Source organism: Biomphalaria glabrata, chromosome 16 (genome assembly GCF_947242115.1).
Source record: "Biomphalaria glabrata chromosome 16, xgBioGlab47.1, whole genome shotgun sequence".
Classification (NCBI taxonomy): domain Eukaryota; kingdom Metazoa; phylum Mollusca; class Gastropoda; family Planorbidae; genus Biomphalaria; species Biomphalaria glabrata.
Genome location: NC_074726.1, coordinates 9,245,810 through 9,268,806, shown reverse-complemented (window position 1 = coordinate 9,268,806; position 22,997 = coordinate 9,245,810). Strand labels below are relative to the sequence as shown.

Below are 22,997 nucleotides of genomic sequence, written 5' to 3'. Positions count from 1 at the left end.
TTGATATATTTGCGTGAATATCTGAGAACAGATTTAGCATTATTTCTAAACTTTAAAAACTAAAGATCATTACTTTTGTAAGACAGAAAAGATTGATTGGGGCGACTTCCTTAGAGTCTGAAAAAAGAGTTTATGTACATAAAAATCTATATGTATATAGGTCTGTGAATCGCGGATAAGAATTTATTTCAAATCACATCAATTTTCTAAGCTCTTTTGATTGTAGCACAAGTTGGCAACAGTGACCTTGACATTGCCTAGAATTGAAAATCTGTCGTGAAAACTCCCAAATAAAAAAAAAAAAAAAGAAAGTGTTCTACAGTTTTCAGTACGGGGGAGAAGTCAGAGCTCGCCCCCGTATAACCTGCCACGACATGACACTTATTCTATTTACGTAGGTGGCGGTCGAGTGAAAACATTGAATTCGATGTTGCATGTATTATCGAGCATCTCCAAGTATTCCGCTTTGATAAAACCTATTGAAGCCTACACACATGCACAATGACAACATAACACATCATGGTATTATTATTATTATAATATGTGTATGGCTCGTCTTTCATTTTCCTAGAATGATCTAAATCAGTGATTCTCAAACTGTGGTTCGCGGAGTCGCAGGGGGGTCCTCGAGACAAAGGGGTCCGCATACAAAAATTGTATACAATTAAAATAACTTCTTCGCTAAGAGCCGATTAAATTATTTAAATACTAATCAACTCGCCCATCACTGCCGTTTTAAAGGTCTGAACGTAAGTAAAGTTCCCCTTTTCAGACCTATTGGGCAGATGATGTAAAGTTCATCTGTTTCTTTGGCCTATGGTTAACGAGGGTGTCAAGTGGCCAGCACAACGACCAGCCTCCTTTACTTTTCCCCAACAAATGTCAGGTACCCATTAGAGTTGTGTGGATTCGAACACCTGAAAGCCAACCACTCAGCCACCGCGCCTCCTACGTAAAAAGTCTATGACAACCTAATCCACAGATTTGAAGATACGCTATTCCCGACTGGGTGTCGGTCACTTTATCGCGTGGATAAACTCGTATCCCAATTACACTTACTAAAACAGGAGAAGCTTATTGAAATATTCTAAACGAGGATCGAGAAAGCTAAAAGTTGTTGTTTTTTTCTTGATATATCAATTAAATAGTGTTATAATTAGAGATCGACTTCTTATTCAATGGACCGTCTGTACATTTTTAGCAAGCATAATAAAACCCCTTTTTAAAAAAAAACACCAAAACTTATATTAAGCGTATCAACTAGTTTTGATCAGTCATGTAAATTAAATTTGTAATTGATCTAGACTAACAATAATAAATCAGTGCGGTAACAAACATTTTTACCGAATGTTCTTTTTTATTTTTTGCGATTTCATGCTTTTAGCTTTTTCAATACGCTACGATACTCTTACTTGTCTGTACCAGTTGGAAGGGGGTGAGGGAGAAAGAAGGGGGTATCTGGGTGATCGCTTTTTAAATGCATTTATGAAGAAAAAAAAAAGAGTTTCTACTCCAGGGGTAAAGCAACCTCAACCTTCTCAAGCCAAGGCACTAACCATTATTATTTTTTCTACAAAGCATAAAGGGGACTAATTCAACTTATACCACCATATCAATCAAGTGCAATTACTTTCTTTTATTCGAGATACCAAACAATATAATTAATTACGAATAGTTAATTAACAATTTGGTTCATTGTTTTTATTGATTCTGGTGTTGTCAGATAAAAGAAACAATTGTTCAAAATTTCAGCTTAATCCGAGATTGAGTGTGGGAGGAACAACGTGTAATTGATTAATGAACTATCCGTAATTAGTTATTTTGCTTAGTATCTTGATCAAAGGAAAGGAATCGAGCCATGAATGAACATTTTTTATTTATTTAAAAAAAAACGATCATGTAAACATTCTCCAAGATATTTCCGTCTTCCCTGGCTAAAAGCTAAACAAAAAAACAATTGGTAAAAATATTTCTAATTTCACAGGCTTTTTATGTCTTCGTCGATCTGTAATACCATTACATGACTGATCCAAACTAATTGATACAATTACACTTAAAAGCTTTTTTAAAACATATATATATTTTATTTATTTATTGAAACATTGGCATGTATTTGGCATTATATCCGGTAGATGTAAAAATAAGGGTAAGTTGTGGAATGCTAATATCCATGACCAATTTCGCCAATGACAACTTGCAGAACCAATTATACGTACATGTAACTGTCATGGACTTCCCATACTAATGAAACTATCAAAAACAATAAAACAAAGCTTTAGGGTTTAATAAAAGAAATTTCTACAAATCAAATAAGAACATACAATTAAAATGTTATTTAACCTTGGTTAGGCAAATAATGGAATATGCATACTCCTTTTGGGACACCTCAACTCAAGAAAACAATTAAGAAACTGGAACAGACACAAAATAGAGCAGTGAGATTCATAACAAACGAATATTCACATTTGACTTGAGTAGCACCTTTAGTAAAATCACTAAATTTAGAAAGCCTTCAGGACAGAAGACTAAAAAAGTAAAGTAGCAATTATACATAAAGAACGAGAGAAAGAGAGGAGATAGAAAGAAGGAAACAGAGGAGAGAGAGGAAAGAACAGAGAGAGTAAATGAAAGAGAAAAGAATAAAAAGAGAGATGAGAGAAAGAACGAGAGAAAGAAGGATACAGAGAGAGAAAAGGAGAGAGAGAGAGAGAGAGGGGAAAATAGAGGGAAAAAAAAGAAAGGCTGCATGAAAGATAAAAGGAGTAGGAAAAGAGACCAAGCTATCTTTGGAAGACAGAGACATACATAATTAAAAAGTCAAGTCAATCATTTCGTGCATTTAATTGGACTAATGCTATTTCTTGTCAGATTTGATCCCTCCCGAACATAGAAACAAATGCATTCAAACTTTTAAAGTTTAAGTGTGTATTACAATGTATTCACGGCACCAGACGAGTCCTTAGACCAAGGAAAGATAGATCAGGTCATAGCCAGATCCGGTTTGTTTTACCTGCTGGATACCAAGTAGGCTCTGGAAACATCTAGCCAACCAGGAAGAATTAGGGCACTGATCTCTTAATAGGGGCCTTTCCCGCAACCACAAGTTAGACATATTCTAATTTGTCATTATGCAGCATTTTTTTTTATTATTTTGAATGTCACTTTATCCCATTGTGGTTTTGAACTTTACTTAATTTTAGCCCCTACCCAGCTCCACATATTTGCCTCCCGCCCTCCCCAATGCCATTGGAACCGGAATTTTCTGGACTTGAAAGACGTGGGTTTGAATGGGGGTAATTATAGGTAGACACTATAAAAAGTGGTGCGACTTGCAGAAGTATCCATGATCCAGTTCAAGTCCAAGACTTTCAGATCTGAAAATCATCTACGCTATCACCAGCTCTATCATAACGGCCTAGAGACTTTGAGTTGTGAGCATTTTCTGTATTTAATATATAATTTTTCAAATTATTATTATAAAGTTGTGTTTTCTTGTATTTTTTAAATTACAAATTAAAAAAAAAGAATTTAATTCTTATGATTTATTAGAAAATGAAATAAAAGAAATATGTAAACAAGTTTGTAAAAAGTAATTTCATTTTTTTTAATAAGTAAATAAATCTGGTTTCTAGAATTTTTTTTTTCTGCTTATGTGTTGATTATTGAGAAAAGTTTATTTTTACATAGACATTTATGATTTTTTTTTCTCCAGCTTTTAAAAGCCCGAAGCTTAGAAAGATGTGGAGTCCTGCAGTGATTCTGTGTTTCGCCCTTTTGGTATTGACCAAATCGTGTCAAGGTGAATATATGAAAATATGGCTGTTTATAACGTTTTGAGATTCTCATTAATTTTTTTGTTGTTGAAAATTTAGTTTTTTTTAACGTTTCATTACGTTTTCCTATACATCTGTATCTTTGTCTAGCGATTATGACTCTTAGACTTTCACTTGCTATGTATCTGCGTCTTTGTCTAACGATTATGACTCCTCTAGACTTTCAATTGCTATGTATCTGCGTCTTTGTCTAGCGATTATGACTCTAAGACTTTCACTTGCTATGTATCTAAACCATGAGATACCACCTGTGTGGAAGTCATCTATAATTGTACCTGTGCCAAAGGTTTCCAAACCGAAGGAAATGAATGACTATAGACCTGTTTCACTTACTTCCATTGTGTCTAAATGTTTAGAAAAATTGGTTAAAATGTTTCTTCTGAATGATCTTTGTAATAAGTTAGACCCTTTACAATTTGCTTACCAAAAGGGTAAAGGTGTAGACGATGCCATCCTAAATATTTTAAACTGTGTCTACAAACATCTGGACTTACCGAACACTTATGTAAGATTGCTCTTTATTGATTTCTCATCAGCTTTTAACACTATACAACTTCATTTACTCATTGAAAAGATAAAAGCGTTGCAGATTAGTCCATACATAATACTATGGGCTAATGAATTTTTGACCCAGAGAGCTCAGAGGGTTAGGGTAAACAATGTTATATCTAATGAACGCATAGTTAACACAGGGGCGCCCCAGGGGGCTGTGACATCGCCATTGTGGTTCATTTTGTACACCAATGATTTTCAATCCGATAGTTCTTGTTGCTCCTTCACTAAATTCGCTGATGATGCGGCTCTTCTTGCCCTGCTCTCAGAGAGCTCAGACGTAAATGAGTATTTCAAAGAATTAGAACACATTGAAGAATACTGTAAAGATAATTTGTTATTATTAAATGTAAAAAAAACCAAAGAAATGATAATCGATTTTCGTAGGGACAAGAAGGAAAATGATATTGTTTCTGTAGCTGGAGAGACTATTGAAATTGTGCAAACCTTTAAATACCTTGGTACTATCCTAGACAATAAACTAAATTTTACTGCAAATACTGATTATATCAGCAAAAAAGGGCAGCAAAGATTACGACTACTAAGAAAACTGTCCTCGTTTAATGTTAGCGAAAAGGCCTTGGCTATGTTTTATCAAGCTCACATCTGCAATATTTTAAGTTTCAATATCACTGCCTGGTATGGCAATCTGAGCATTAAAAATAAAAATAAACTTAATAGAATCCTAAATGCTGCTGGCAAAATCATTGGCAAAAAACAAACCCCATTTGGGCAGTTGTTTGAGACAAACATCTATAAAAAAGCTAACAAGATCCTCGAAATAAAGAATCACCCTTTGTGTCAGGATTTTGTGATTTTACCATCACAAAAGAGATACAAGACACCGATAGCAAAGACAAACAGACACAAACACTCTTTTGTTCCCCTGGCAATCAAATCATTAAATAAGAACAATCTGGTATAAACTTTGTCACATGTAAATTATGAGTGAGTCTGGTGTGAATGTACACTTTGGTTTCTTATAGCTATAATGTTTTTTGTTTGGTGTAATGCACAAATTGTAAGACAAATTCCCTTACGGATAATAAAGATTATTATTATTATTATTATTATTTTTATCTGCGTCTTTGTCTAGCGATTATGACTCTTAGACTTTCACTTGCTATGCATCTGTATCTTTGTCTAGCGATTATGACTCTTAGACTTTCACTTGCTATGTATCTGCGTCTTTGTCTAGCGATTATGACTCTTAGACTTTCACTTGCTATGCATCTGTATCTTTGTCTAGCGATTATGACTCTTAGACTTTCACTTGCTATGCATTTGAGGAGAACTCATTGTTTGTATTGAGACTGAGCTGATAGTACAAACATATAAATCATCCACTTATTAAAACAAATCATTCATTAAATTAAATAAAATTCCGAAAGCGTCATTATTGATGTATGTGTGTGAGTGTTATCGCGCGTGTGAGGGGTGCTTTTGTCAGTGCATGCTGTCAATGTACAAATCCAATTCTGTTCTAGTAATTTTTTATTTTTTTGGTGATTTTACAATTTCCATTTTTTTATTCATTCAATTTGATGACATAACAACAGAAAGAAGACGCATGCATTATAACCATTCATACCTGACAGATTATTCGTCGTTATATTAACATTTTTATACCGTAAAGACACATTAAAACGTTGAATGCGTTTGAAGGCCAATGCCAATGGTTGAATAATAGAAATTTGGCAACGTTGCTAAGCAAGAGAACACACACGATTTTATGCATGCTTTTGACACTTCCAGATACATAGTATGTTTTCTTTAGGCTAATATGAATAATTCTTGTTGCAATAACCTTTAAACAAATAATAATAAAAAAAAAACAACTAAAATTTATGTTTTTTTTATTCTTTAGGGCAAACCTACGTCCTGGAAGCCTACATTGTGGCAGATGATAGTGCTGTACAGAAGTAAGTCTTTATTAGTCCACTATAGTCTATGTTCATTGGTATTGTCAACTATTTCACAACATTAATATAAAAAGAAAAACAGCCTCTGTTATTTAATTAGCGACATATTGTCTTTAGATATCCATGAAATTGATAGGTATGCTCCCGGTGTCCTATTGTTCAATGCAGCTACTGTTATTGAATTTTAGCGGCCCCCGAAAGCTTTAGATTGTTAGTACAACTAAACTAATGTAGGCGTATTATATTTTAAAAATAGAACTGCAAATACCATGAGCGAAATTCCTTTCTTAAACAAAACTAAATTAAACTTTTATTAAAAATATAGAGATGTTCAACTTCAGATGAGTTTATAGAGCGTCAGATAGTCATAATATAAAATGTTATTTTAAACAAAATCTAACTCACTACAAAAAGACGTCCTTCCTGTCCTAAATGAGAGGCGCGGTGGCTGAGCGGTAAAGCGCTTGACTTCCGAACCGGGGACCGGGTTCGAATCCTGGTGAATTTCGGGATTTTCGGGCGCCTCTGGGTCCACCCAGCTCTAATGGGTACCTGACATTAGTTAGGGAAAAGTAAAGGCGGTTGGTTGTTGTGCTGGCCACATGACACCCTCGTTAACCGTAGGCCACAGAAACAGATGACCTTTACATCAGCTGCCCTATAGACCACAAGGTCTGAAAGGGGAACTTTTAACAATGTAATAATTGCTGTCGTAACTCATGCATCCAATTAAAATAAAAATATTTTAGCATTCTCTTGAAGAAATTTAAAGACCACATGATCGAACACTTCAGTAAATATCTCTGGTAGAGCCATATGCGGTGTCCAGGGTCTCAGGCACACTCAATGTTAATTAAATTCGGTACACTTTTAAATACATTGACCAATAATGAATGTTATGGACATAACAAGATTTGGATTTAAAAATTTGAATGTTAGTTTTTAGCTTGTTATTAATGATAAATAATAATAATAATAGTAATAGTAATAATAATAATAATAATAATAATAATAAGAAGAAGAAGAAGAAGAAGAAGATCATGGATTTGCACTAAACAGAAACAATTGGTTAAATTCTAATTGCAGAGTTTTAGTCTAGATCTATTACTAATTTAATTAATTGACTGATTCAAACTAATTGATACAATTACACATTGTAGAAGCTTTTTTTCAAAAACGTATTTTTTAAATATGCTAATCGTAAAAAATTGCTATATTTATGTACAACAGCCAGGTCAGGGAGATAGCAACAACTGAGTCCTACTCCGTTAAGTACACCAAGGCCGTGGCCAACCTGCGCAAGGACATTGACTACATTGTAACTCAGGTGTGTTTAAGACTCTATCAAGTGTCTCTAACGCAGCGGTTTTTTTTTTCGTCTGTATTAGAAATAATTTAAACGCTTCTATATTAATGGTAATGATTATCATGATAATAGTCATCACTATAATTTAGGACGAGTGCAGTGTTTGACATAGCTACTCAAACCCAGCTGCGACCTACATTTTTTTCCGCATCTCGTGCAGACAAAGCAGTTGTCCGCCGGCGGTCTGTTTAAGTTTATATTCCGTTTTCTGCGCCTGTCTTCAATTTGGGTTTTTCTTTAGTCTGAAATCTGTGTCCTTCAGCCTTCTGGGAGCGCTCAAACTGTCTCTTTCAGCGGCCCATTGCTGCCAGCTATATTCATCTATGCCAGTGTGGGCGAAATGACAGTTATCCCCCTATGGAAGACGACTCCATGCCCACAGCGCTCTTTTTTGGCGAGATTAAAGAAGGACGGCGTAACTGAAATATATTTATATATAAAATATAATGTGGACTATATTATACACACGATTAACGTTTCGTTGATTAATACACCTAACCACAGTAGAATGGTCGTGATACTTTTTTTATTATTATTATAGTTTTGGTATTAAATAATTCTTAGATTTTCCATGCTGGTTTAAATAAAAGGAGCTGCATAATTTGTCCTGATATTTCCAAGCAGAGTAATAATATTGAATCGTGATGCTAAAACAACGGTCTGTGGGCTATATCCGGCCCGTAATGCAAAGCTTCTGCACCACAGTGCATATTGAAACCGAAGAGCCTCTGTTAGACTCAAATATTTTTTTGCGTATGGAAATTAATACGTTGACGGTCAGAGAAAAAAGTTTGGATAGCACTGCTGTAGAGTTCTAGCATTAACAGTGGAATTTTTCTTACCAATCCACATCCAAGTATTTAACCTCATTACCCATTAGACCGAAACAGAAAACGAAAATGAGAATGATGTCACCATTTGAACATTTTAAAATAATATTCATCAAATACAGCTTTTAATACTTGATTAAAAAAATATGATTCAAATATGTTACTACTGTTATAATTGAAAATGCAAGCAGTTGTGCAGCTAGGTACCATAAAGTCCATGTTCAAGAATGTTTTTATACCCCTTCCTTTTTATTTGTTTTAAAAATAACAAAACAAATAGACTCCTCCTTGGTGTATTTATTACGATCTTTTAAGATCAATAGTTTCCTGAAACTTAACAAAAAATGCATTTGAAAAAGCAGTTAAGAAACCTTCTCCCAAAACATGCTCCCAACTGTCCATAAAAGTGATTGGACCATAGCGCACTGAGCAAATATACAAATATTTCCAATATAGAACTGTATTATTATTAGTCTAAATAATCTGTTAAAAACTAATTACATGAGTGATTTGAAATAATTGATGCAATTTCCCTAAATATAAGATTTGTTTTTTTTTAAATATATTAATAGTTTGATTAAATTTCTTTAGCTGAAGAGTGCAAATTTCAAAATATTTATAGGGCTAAATGAATTAATAATACTTTCTTCTTGATTTTTGTAACCGAATACTTTTCATGATCTTCAGGTGAATGTACTCCTGGGCTCACTCAGTCAAAATGGGGTCACAATGGAAATGCGTATTCGAAGGTTGGATATCTTAGTAAGTATCCGATTGTTTAACTATAGATTTTTAGTTTATCAACTATATAAAATCATTTCATTCGTGGCTTTTTTCGAGATAGATAAATGGTTAAATATGTGTTTGTCTCCTCACAGATTATAAAGATTATGATTGTTATTATAACAGGATAAGTAAGAAAGAAATTATTGAGAGATACAATGACAAATTAAAATACCAACATGATCCATCCCTGACGCAGACGCAAGAAATATATTATGACTATGACATAGCTCTCTCATATCCAATTCTAACTTTCCACAGATATATAACTATGACATAGCTCTCTCATATCCAATTCTAACTTTCCACAGATATATAACTATGACATAGCTCTCTCATATCCACTTCTAACTTTCCACAGATATATAACTATGACATAGCTCTCTCATATCCAATTCTAACTTTCCACAGATATATAACTATGACATAGCTCTCTCATATCCAATTCTAACTTTCCACAGATATATGACTATGACATAGCTCTTTCATATCCAATTCTAACTTTCCACAGATATATGACTATGACATAGCTCTCTCATATCCAATTCTAACTTTCCACAGATATATGACTATGACATAGCTCTCTCATATCCAATTCTAACTTTCCACAGATATATGACTATGACATAGCTCTCTCATATCCAATTCTAACTTTCCACAGATATATGACTATGACATAGCTCTCTCATATCCAATTCTAACTTTCCACAGATATATAACTATGACATAGCTCTCTCATATCCAATTCTAACTTTCCACAGATATATAACTATGACATTGCTCTCTCATATCCAATTCTAACTTTCCACAGATATATGACTATGACATAGCTCTCTCATATCCAATTCTAACTTTCCACAGATATATAACTATGACATAGCTCTCTCATATCCAATTCTAACTTTCCACAGATATATGACTATGACATAGCTCTCTCATATCCAATTCTAACTTTCCACAGATATATAACTATGACATAGCTCTCTCATATCCAATTCTAACTTTCCACAGATATATGACTATGACATAGCTCTCTCATATCCAATTCTAACTTTCCACAGATATATGACTATGACATAGCTCTCTCATATCCAATTCTAACTTTCCACAGATATATGACTATGACATAGCTCTCTCATATCCAATTCTAACTTTCCACAGATATATGACTATGACATAGCTCTCTCATATCCAATTCTAACTTTCCACAGATATATGACTATGACATAGCTCTCTCATATCCAATTCTAACTTTCCACAGATATATGACTATGACATAGCTCTCTCATATCCAATTCTAACTTTCCACAGATATATGACTATGACATAGCTCTCTCATATCCAATTCTAACTTTCCACAGATATATGACTATGACATAGCTCTCTCATATCCAATTATAACTTTCCACAGATATATGACTATGACATAGCTCTCTCATATCCAATTCTAACTTTCCACAGATATATAACTATGACATAGCTCTCTCATATCCAATTCTAACTTTCCACAGAGCGGAAACATCATCACGACCTTTATGCCAGGTACCTCGTACGTTGTGGATAGCATTGTTGCCAGGAACTCTTTTCAAAACTGGTTAAATCTGCAAAACGCTTATGCTAACATCAATTACGACTTTGCTATGCTTTGGACAGGGTGAGTAATCCATGTATATATATATATATAATGATGACGTGGCAACGAGCTATTGGTCTAAACTGTCCACAGCCACAGGTTGTGACGTTGCAGGTCAGTGTAAAGGCCTTCTATAACGATTGTTCTAGGTGTCTCTGGACCACGGTTAACGAGGGTATCATGTGGCCAGCACAACGACCAACCGCCTTTACTTTTCTCCAACCAATGTCAGGTACTTATTAGAGCTGGGTGAACTCAAAGGCACCCTGAAGATGCCGAAAGTAGAACTCTTCACCAGGATTCAAACCCGGGATCCCCGTTTCAAAATCTAAGCGCTTTACCTCTCAGCCAACGCATCTCAAAATAGCGTTATTTAATTACAAGATGATTATATTTAAAAATTCAAAATTTTCACAGTTTCTAATAAAGTAATATTTTTAACTCCAAAGATAGACATGACCAGTCACATTTCTAAGAAAAATATAATTGTTAGAGCCGTTTTCGAAATCCGTGTCCATCCATGAAGAGATACAAGCTAACAAGAATGCCAAAATAATTTCAGTTCAGTGCTAACCATCTTATACAATAAAGTAGAAAAAAAAGGCGTATTTAAGTAAGTCCCAAATAGGAATTAAAACCGTTTGACCAATCTTGATAAAGCTTGGCATAAATGTTCCTTGGGTACTAACTAGAACCGAAACGTATGTATTGTAGCCCTAAAACAAACTTAAGACCCTCAAAAAAAGGTTTCCCAACTCTATGAAAGTATTACTATTTCATGGATCTAGGCCATGTTTACCATGTTTAGATCAAAAGGATCTAGATCTAATTTTTAAAACTACACTTTAACAGAGTTTTTTACTTTGACACATGAAAATACAAAATATAGTCTATTGATTTCATTTTTAATAAAATTAACCTTCAAATTTGTGTTTCAAAAGCATTTTTACATAAATTCATTCCTTATATCTGCGAATTTAGATGTCCTGACGTACTTTATAATCCCATTCATTTAACAAATTGGGTAAACCCGTTTTAATAGTACTTTATATCCTATTTATCTCGAGCTCTTTTCGTTTTTAATAGATATCAATGTGTCAGCTTAACGGGTAAACCCATTTTCGGAAAACTTGAAAGGATCATTAGCTAAGTTTAAAATACATCTAAATCCAATCCACTAGATTAGTAAACACAAACTAAGGCCTGCAGGCTGCGGGTAATGTCCGGCTAGTAAATATATATTTAACAAAAATCTTATTCTGTTTAACATTATTTTTTTATTTTTTTCCACAGATTTAACCTTTACGGAACTAGCGGTCTTGCAGACAACAGTAAGGAACATATATGTCTTAGAGAAATTAGATCGATTCAGTTATCGAATATGTCAAATTATTACAGCCAGTAAAGCAAACCATAAAAATTTTAACATGCTGTCCAAATTTTAACTTGTGTTTTTTTTTCTCTTCTGGAAGGTATAACTAACGTTGCACAAATGTGTGGAGCAGCGGGTATCACAGTGGTGGAGTTCGATCCTACAGCCAGAGAAGCTGTGGCCACAGCACGTGCTATTGGAAATCTGTAAGCTCGCTACTTACTTTACTTTACTTACTTTAAATTAATTTACTTCGAGCCCCTACATAATCATTCAAATGTTATAGGCATACTTATTCCTCATGAGCTGATATAATCTTTAAGTGGTTTAGTCGGAAATCTTTTCTATATATTTTTTCGGTCCATGAGACCAAAAAAAAATTACTACAACCATCCTACTACTGTAAGGTACTCATTAATAATAATTAAAATACCTTTATTTGCCTGGAAGAATTGCCTTCCATTTTGCAAATTCGAAAAAAAAAAAAAGATTAAGGATGAGTACTTCACTGATCCAGTTGCTAACATCTAATTTTGCCACATTTGGCAGATCTGATGGAGGCAAAGATATATATATTGTTGTAACTCCAGTGACGGACTGAAAGGGTTAATGTATGTGCGGCCTACTGATACACACGACTCAGGCCAATCACACAGGTCAACGGGTCAACGGTAGTTGAACAAGGGACATTACTGCTAGTACTCGCAAATATGACCAGTATTATGGTCATGTGACCTAAAGCCTTCACGGTCGATAGACAGTGTGTTAAAAAGGACACTTGAGTCCAGAACAGCAAAGCAGTAAGGACTGTGTGGTACCTTTGAGTCTTCGAGAATGTAGCTGTACGAACTAGAGAGTCTTGTAGTGTTAGTTAGGCAGTTCTGTTAATAGGCAGTTCTGTTAAGTACAAGAGAGCATTTCAAGTTAGTGTAGCCAATTGTGTTTATTGGCTGTTGATGTATTTGTAAATAAAACTGCCACATTGTTTATTGAAGTTCTTGTTGACAAGTTCTTGAGTTAAATGTGCTGTGTTGTATTTAGCAGTGTTTAAAGAAGGCCTGATAAGGAGAGAATCGTAACAATAGATAGATAGATAGATAGATAGATAGATAGATAGATAGATAGATAGATAGATAGATAGATAGATAGATAGATAGATAGACACTTTATAAGCTTATGCAAACTCTCTTCTCTAACTTTCCATTCTCGGATCACTTATGATCACACTTATGCATTGTTGGAGACAACGCATTAATCAATAATAATATAATAACCAAATTACTTGATTAATTAGGGGTAATTAATGTATTTATATGAAAAAACGGAGATAAATCTTGCAGTATTGAGCGATATGTCAATAATTGTGCGTTGTTTTTGTTTTTAAAGTATTTTATTTTTACATTTTGCTTTTTTTTTTTGTCTCTAGACTTGGAGCCAGCAATGATGGGGCTCTGTCTACTTCAATTATGGCAATTATCAACGCCCCCGGAGATGTCAATCGTTGGTCTTATTCAACCTGCAGTGCCAGCAGTATCAAAGACTTCATAAAACTCCCCAAGTACGTAACATGTTAATCTTTCTTCTCCAGCACAATACATTTCAATGAATGCATTCTATTTTTTTTTTAAAGTGACTAGTTTGAAAACACAATTCTTTATTTCAATAACTCTGTTCAACTTGTACCTTCTGGGTGAAAGGGCTCAAAAACCTGGGTGGACACGGATCTCAAAAACGGCTCTAAAGATTTTCCGAGAAATTAAAAAAAGTTGATTTGTATCGTTTGGAAAAGAATTACACGCTTTGTTGCCTACACTGACAAAATTCTAGTCTGACCGTTATAATTGTTTAATGTATAAAGTAAATACATTTAAATTTGGCTAGAGAATTAGAAAATACTTATCAGGACCAGACTACTTCTGTAGTATTTCTGCATTCATCCAAAAGGTTCATAAATTGATGTTCAGGAACATTATGCGCATCGTTTTCTAGGTAGAGATATAAAAGCCTATTTTTGGAATATTATAAAGTCTAGTAGATCTATACATTCGCTTTTTAAATCTAGCATAATAATATTATATTATTATTATTATTATATATTTTATTTATTGTTTTCAGTATTATTGTTTGTTACTTACTATTTTGATTGCTTTTCTTTTCTGTCCGTTAATAATAATATTTATCTTCTGGCTCCAAAAAAAAACAAAAAACAACAAGATCTCAATCTCATCATCAATTCCTCGACTTTCGAAGTAGGGATGCTTTGACGGTTCGTGTTACCTGTTCAGCAGCTGTACTTTGCAGAATACCAAAGTACTGTCCATTCTTTCACGTTGTCAAACCTGCTTTTATTTAGACGACCTTGTCTTCATTCTCTTTCCATTGAAGTAGATCTATGAAGGATGATTTTTTTTTCTGAAAGAATCCTATCTTGTAGCCTGCTTCAAACTTCCGTCTCGTCACAGTAATGAAGAGTTCCACCTTTTTGCCAGCTAGAATATTGCTTTGTAAACATCATGGTCTCTGATACGTGGAGATTTTACAAAAACAATAAAACATTGTTTCCAAAACTTTTCCCTTACTGAAACACTTCGCACATTCTGAGTATTTAGCGGGACGCTTATTGTTCAGAGAGATTAATTCATGTGTGGCCTGCTAGTTAATTATTCCAGTAGTTTGTTTAGCACAGTTTGGGAAACACTGCAATAAATGATGATCTGATGCTGTTCCTATATATCTCACAAGGTTGCTATCCCCATTTAATGCGTATTGTGGCCTAGAGTAAAGTAACAATACATTTTATGTTGCAATTGTTCCCTTGTAGGGCCAGCTGTCTTCTGTCCACCAACATTGCTTCGACCAAGCCTTCAGTGACCTTCTCTAGCTACACTGGCAACCTGTTTGACCCTGACATCATCTGCCAGAGAGCTCTTAATGACTCCAGGACTTACATGTGCAAGGTATGTCCACTACAAAAGATATACAATTATAAAGTTCTAAAATCTCATTACAAAAACCTATGGGCAATGAACCTTTGAGAAAGTGTAGCAATATAAATAGTTATGTACTATCCGATTCTCCAGATTTTCTATACTTCTGGCCCGTGAATTCTAGTATCCCTCACATTGAAATAGAGGATAGGTCATACACATACCTTTGGCCCGTAAATACATAAATTAGGGAAAATAGACCTATGGTCGTTTTGAAATATAAATGTTGACTGTATTTTTAAAAATGTATCTGCTTTTGTCCCATGGGCCTGTCCGCACCACGCGGGCCGCCACCCTCATAACGCTACTGATTATACTCAGTCCTCTTTGTATGTTTCAGAGTCTGCCTCAGATCTACAACAACTTGTTGCCCAAAGGTAACGCTGTATGTGGCCAGATCTTCTGCAGAATCCCTAATACCATGACCTGCACTCCTGTTTACACCTCTGACGGATTGGTTTGCGACAACCAGAAAGTAAGACTCGTTATAAAGTCTAGGTCTAGGTCGGGTCGAAAACTACATAGATAGAGTCTATGGCTGGTGTGGCCTTACTAACGGAAATTTTAACATTTGATATCTAACGTGTCCCTAATGTTCAAGTAATGGTAACCGAGTTTCTGAATAAATAATATAAGCGTTTAAAACAGGGGGAGGATATTAGCTGTTTGTGAAGTCACGTGATTATATTTTTACGAGAATAATAAAAACACTAAATTTTACACGTTGTAACTTAACCAATCAGAGCACGAGTTTATAAATCCTATTTATGTATCTTTGATTGATAATCGGGAATTATTGATGTAGACTTGAATTGCGCATTTCACTGAAAGTCTAAACTTATAAACAGTCAGCAGGTTATAAAGTTATAAAGACGAAAAAAGGTATGAATATGTACAAACTACCGGTATCTCAAACGCATATAAAACGTTTCTTCAGCCAACAAGACCACCCAGCCGTAAACAATTAAAAATTAAATATCTTTCAATCAAAATTACGTTTGAAATGAAAATAATTGTATTGAGGCACATTTCTTATTCCATAATCTAGAACTATTTCATACAAGTGCTCCCTCTTCCCTTAGAGAATGGAGTGGGTTGAATCAGCCAGGAAAACCAACGACTTAGCAGAGTTTGAGTCATTGATTAACATGCATTACTAGATTGACACATAAAATGCGTAGGACGTAATTATCTTCTTTTTTTTTTGAAGTAACGTCTGTATTATATAAGATAAGATACAAAGATACAAAAAACAATTAGAACTAAAAAGTAATTAACTAGTCCGTTTTTCTTTTTAGCGGAAACAAAATGTTGTCGCCGCTCCTATTCGATTCGAAACAAACAAATCAAAACGCGCAAAACAATTATACACAAATGATAATAAAACAATTTATATGCACATTTCAGAGATGTTCTCTAGGACAGTGTTCCTCCTATTCCACTCCAGTCGTTGACAGTAAGTCATTCTTATTTATTGTAACCATTTCAGAAACAAAATTATTATTATAGCTTTTATATAGCGCTACTTTCATGCTTATAGCATGCTCAGAGCGCTTTTGGCCCAATCTCATTTGTGGACCGGTGGGGGGGAGGGGGTATCTAGGAGTTGGTTTTCCGTGCTGCCTTTAGGCGCTCAGTAAACACAAGTCTGCCCGAGTCGGGTGTCGAACCTCGAGCCCCCTTCTAGGTAGCCAAGCCAAGCCAAGCCAAGTTCAAGTGCAATTGGCCTCTCAACCACGCTTCCCACCAAATGTTAAAATGTTTGTTTATTTTACGTTTCGGATGTTTCTTCTGGGGATGATTTACTTCAAAGTCCAAACCTCCTGCACGACGAAAATGGGGGGGGGGGGATGGCAGCATTCAGGGTATGAACCCGGGACCATCGACATGCTCGAACGACAGTCCAGAGCGCATACCGCACCCACCCACAGCAGACACAAAATTGTCTCTTAAACTATTAAGTACATGCGCCAAACTTTCATGTGCCAATTTGACTGACTGAAACAGGCTTTGAGACCTTCTTTATTCCCCTTAAATTAGTAATTATTAGATAACCAATACTAAGTATTTGAAAATGTTTCTTTCAAAATGCGCATTTCAAAATGTGTATTTCAAAATGTGTATATCGTTAAATAATAATAATATTATTATTTTCAAGGTTTATTTCACTGTTTAATATAAGCCGAATTCTTCTAATATTCTGGTTTTTATTAATATTTCACTTTGAGAGAACAATTATTACTAATAAACATACAAATTTCTTCATAAAGTACATTGTGACCCACACCATCCTCTGCATTAGGACGTTTTAGTATTTCCAATGCATTTGTAAATCTTCTATGACATGCTCATTGTTTTCTGGTTAAATCTCTCTGTGAACACTCTCTGTGTGTGTGTATGTGCGTGGGTGTGCGGGTTATCTGGGAGAAGTTTTTAAGTCTCTGCCTTTAGACACAGCGAACACAACTCAGCCAAAATTATAATTTCAAGTAAGTCTACAACGGGGTTCGAACCAGAGTCCCTTCAGTTAGGCAGCCAGTCACATATTTTGTTGTTTGATATGTTCTTTTGAAGACCTTAACTATTTAGCTATTATTGTCCTGTAACATTCTGTAACTCTCTTACAGCCAACTGTGTCTTTGGCAATCAGAAAAAATTGGAATTCCCAGCCGTCCCATTCTATGGGACATGCCAAGCCTTTATCAGCCAGTACGGCGCTGTGAACTGCTACTCATCTCCAATCAATGAATCCTGCTGCAGCACGTGCAAGTCCTACAATAACGGAAGAGTTGGTAAGTCTCTGGCTAGTCTAAGCATGCACACTGTCGTCTTAGTAACTAAAAAAAAAAAAACAGGTATAAAAACAAGCAAATACAAAAAAATCCTTGAAAAAAAAAAAAGCTTATCTAAGAAGAAGAACTTTGCAATTACAACTATATCACTGCAATTACAACTATATCACTCAAGAATGTAGAAGTTGTTTCCATTTTTCGACATCAAAGGAAATTATTCTTTACTAATGATTAATTAATTTGAAACGTTTTTAATTGATTCATGTTTTGCTAGGTACAATAACTGTTTTTTTTTTAAGTTTACTTCTTCTTAAGGAGACGAAACCCGACATATTTAAGAATATCTATTAATACTGGAGGATTATTTTTCTTGTTGGTATCAAACACAATAATTAATAAGCAATAATTAATTGACTAATTGATTAATTATTTTTTTTTGATTCATGTATTGTTTACGCTGCTGAATAATCGTGCAAAGTTTCGACTTGATCAAGGAATGGGTGTGCGAGAAATAACGTGTGAAAAAATTTTACCAGACAGACCGAAAGACAGAAAGAAAGAGTTAGTTGATATAAGCTTTATAATAACGTGATAAAGCAAACAGTGAAAATAAAGATCTCCAGAGTTTGTCTAATGAAGAATCGAGTACGTTTACACAATGATGTTCTCCAAGACTATGATGTTCCCAAGACTATGATGTTTTCCAAGACTATGATGTTCTCCAAGACTATGATGTTCTCCAAGATGTTCTCCAAGACTATGATGTTTTCCAAGACTATGATGTTTTCCAAGACTATGATGTTTTTTAAGACTATGATGTTTTCCATGACTATGATGTTTTTTAAGACTATGATGTTTTCCACGACTATGATGTTTTCCAAGACTATGATGTTCCCAAGACTATGATGTTCTCCAAGATGTTTTCCAAGACTAAGATGTTCTCCAAGACTGATGTTCCCAAGACTATGATGTTCCCAAGACTATGATGTTTTCCAAGACTATGATGTTCTCCAAGACTATGATGTTCTCCAAGATGTTCCCAAGACTATGATGTTTTCCAAGACTATGATGTTCTCCAAGACTATGATGTTCTCCAAGACTATAATGTTTTCCAGACTATGATGTCCAAGACCATGATGTTCTCAAGACTATGATGTTCAATTTTTACTGGAGGCCATCTTCCCATTGGCTGTCCCTGAATGTAATAGTTACACAGGAGGATTTCTAAATGACTTTCACGAGCTGCTCGGTTCTAGGCTCACCACACTAAGGAACTAAGAAAGTGAACGCTTCGCAAAGCTTTTGAATTCATTAGATTCAGCTTTATCAGCATCTTCAGAGAGAAAGTCTTTGAGTGAAAGTCCCTCTATTTATCAAAGAGTCTCAATGGGCAGGGCCGGCCTTAGGCATAGGCCAACGAGGCAGCCGCTTATGGCCTCTGATTGCTGAGTGCCTCAGACAGGATTAAAAACATTGCGATACTTGTATCAAATGTACGACTCTACATCAACTAGCTTAGCTATAAGTCTATGCTATGACTCAAGGTTTATTGACAAATTTTTAAATCTACTTTTTAAACAACTTATTTTAGAAGACCCTTTTTTTATGAAATGCGTAATTTTTTTTTTCGCTGTTTATTTGTTAATTTTCTATTTCATTTGGGTAGAGTGATGTTTAACTTGGGAACTGGCTAATCCGATGGGGATCTCTTGCCCACGTAGTTACTAGAGTTTCTCATTTTGCGATTACTTAAGGCAGACCCTGCAAAGAACCTTTACTTTCATTATTTAGGGGTGACTTTAGCACCCAATACAGAGATTTGTCTTAAAACACATACTTACATTGAATAGGTTACACTTAGTACATCAATATTATCTTTTGTGGCAGATCTAATCTTTGTTGCGATTCCTCTTATCAGCTTCTGAATTCTTCATGAATGAAAAGGAGAAAGCTAAAAACAAAAACCTGAACATAGATCTCGAAAACGGATCTAACACTTCTTCTAGAAATCTTTGGAAAAAGAATTACTAGCTGATTGACCCCACAGGGGAAACTCTGGTTTGACCGTTAATAGTTGTAGGTACACTGCACAACTATTTAAGTACTGACTGGTCGTTACGTAAGTTTTAAACCTAAGATTGGTTTATTTCCGTAGGCTGTGAATATGGTGACCGATCCTTAGACTGTGTGAAGTACACCAAGGCTGCCATATGCCCCACATATAAGAACACTCTGTGCTGCGGATATTGCTAGTAAGTTGGGTTTATTTTGAGTAGCAAAAGAATAACACTAGATAAACTTCTAAACCATATCATATTTTTTTCTAAGTCATTTCATTCGTCTATTGACATGGTTATTTTTACATGATTTTAGTTATATTAGCTTGTGAACAAACATGCAATATATAGTTTATCTATCTATCTATCTATCTATCTATCTATCTATCTATCTATCTATCTATCTATCTATCTATCTATCTATCTATCTATCTAATCTATCTAATCTATCTAATCTATCTAATCTATCTAATCTATCTAATCTATCTAATCTAATCTAAACTTATTTATTCTAATCTAATCTAATCTTATATTATCTTATGCATGTTATCTTATGCATGTTATCTTATCTTATCTATTTATCCGATTATCTTTCATTGGTCTTTCTATATGTTTAACTAAATCCTTAAAGAAAACAAACCTCTTTAAATTCTTACTTACTCCTCCTCTAGTAACTACGTTGGCAAGAGATCCCCATCGGATGAGCCAGTTCCCAAGTTAAACATCACTCTTCCAAAGATAATAGGTCAGGAGCCTGACATCATGCCCTTTGAAGAATTCAACAGCCAGCCCTAGTTCTTTCATTGACTTCTTGTTCATGTATCCAAAGTTTAATTTGTGGTAATATGCTATCTCATAGTAAGCAGCGTAGATCTTGTCTAATGACAAATTTAAAATATATTTCTTTTCTTTATATAGTAGGGATATTGGTAAACATGAACAAGAATGGTGTGATATGTAAGCTGTTTTATGTAGACGAGCGAATAACTTGTTGTTGCTATTATCCGATGTGGCTATGTGTAAACAATAGTAAATAGTGCATTCTGCCATAAATATTATAAATTCTTACAATGTAAAGCTTCATAGTAATACACATTTTTTGGCTTATGTTTCCGTTCTACGAAATGTTCAGTATAATGGAGATCTCTACGATAAATTTAACAATGTCCAGGATGAACAGGATGTTAAAGTGAACTTTAATGTTGCTAACAGCGTAAAAGCTATAAAAGGAAGAGCTTAGACTTAACATAGGTTAAAATTGTGTTACTTTAATAGGTTATAATTGTGTTACTTTATTGTAACATGCATACATTTTCAATGATATATTTTATTGTTAATAAGCTTTTGCTTTTTTTAGAAAATAAATATCAAAAATTAAAATCCTCTTGTAGCTTCATTCTTTCGTTTATTCATTCATTTATTATTAATAGTAAAGTTCCCCTTTCAGACCTAGTGATCTATGGGGAAGATGATGTAAAGGTCATCTGTTCCTATGGCCCACGGTTAACGAGGGTGCCATGCGGCCTGCACAACGACCAACCGCCTTTACTTTTCCCCAACTAATGTCAGGTTCTCATTAGAGCTGGGTAGACTCTGAGGCGCCCGAAGATCCCAAAAGTAAAAATCCCAGTCTTCACCAGGATTCAAGCACTTTACCGCTCAGCCACTGCGCCTCATTATTATTAGTTACAATATGATTATTTGAGTAATAATGGAGTAATTGTCCCATGATAGTATATCCAATATTTATTGCTACGTGTCAGATTTTTTTCGGACGATAACATAGTATATAGAATAATAAAAACAACACAAGTTACTGACATTTTACAAATTAGAAGAATTACAGAAATGGGAATGCAATTGGAGCACGTCTTTCCACTCAGAGAAATGTCAGTTATTAAGAGTAACAATTAAACAAAAAAATTAAACAAATAAAAGCTACTTACTTCATTCATGGTAAACCAGTCACACAGACTAAAAACTCAAAATATCTAGGTGTAATAATAAATGAAAAGTTATCACCATATTGATGGAATTATTTAAAAAATTGAGCAAAACAAATTTTTACATAAGAAACTAGAGCATAAAACTAAAATGCTACTAAACTTAAGCTATGCCAATATTAGAATATGCATCCTCTTATAACAGCAGAAAACAAAGAAACTAGAATAAATACAAAATAGAGCAGACAGATTTATAACAAACGAATAATCAAACTTGATTAGAGTAACACCATTCGTAAAATCACTACATTTCAAGACACTTCAGGACAGATGTATTATATATTAACTGTAATACTAAAAACACTAAACCATAATTTACAAATAGAAAAACAAAACCTAATTGAACACCCAGAAAGAAAGAAAGTCACATTTACAATTCCATAATCTAGAACGGATTCGTACAAGTGCTCCTTCTTCCCTAGTGCCATTATAGAATGGAAAGAGTTGCCTTAATCAGCCTGGAAAACCAACGACTTAGCATAGTTTAAGTCATTGATTAACATGCATGGCTAGATTGACACATCAAAATGCATAGGACGTAAATACCTTCTTTTTTTTTAATTAACGTCTGTAATATATAAGATAAGATAATAAAATAAGATATCATAAGAAATGAAAGGAAATATAAATCTACTGTAGCTGAGCTCAGCTCTATATGCTCTGCATGTGTCCAGCATGTCAGAAGGTCATGTCCATTTATTAATTGACTTCAATTTATTGCTCATTCCCCACAAGATTGACATGTATCTGTCTCCGTTGGGTTTTCTTCAGCCGGTCTTCACTTTGTATGCACTGAACCAGGGACGGACTGGGTGTCGAAATCGGCCCGGTCATTTCTATACGACCCAGCCCACAGATTATATACCA

General features: G+C 34.5%; 1 protein-coding gene across 1 annotated transcript; it reads left to right on the top strand.

Annotated features, from left to right (window-relative positions):
• Positions 1–3,274: 3,274 nt before the first annotated feature.
• Positions 3,275–21,523, top strand: LOC106068784 (uncharacterized). The gene is made up of 15 exons (XM_056014000.1): positions 3,275–3,431; positions 3,713–3,799; positions 6,253–6,307; positions 7,538–7,634; positions 9,191–9,265; positions 10,798–10,940; positions 12,213–12,250; positions 12,392–12,497; positions 13,718–13,849; positions 15,113–15,248; positions 15,619–15,753; positions 16,686–16,734; positions 17,906–18,070; positions 20,226–20,322; positions 20,799–21,523. Exons 1-15 carry the CDS (start codon positions 3,344–3,346, stop codon positions 20,920–20,922), a joined length of 1,527 nt encoding a protein of 508 aa, XP_055869975.1. The 5' UTR covers positions 3,275–3,343; the 3' UTR covers positions 20,923–21,523.
• Positions 21,524–22,997: the final 1,474 nt, after the last annotated feature.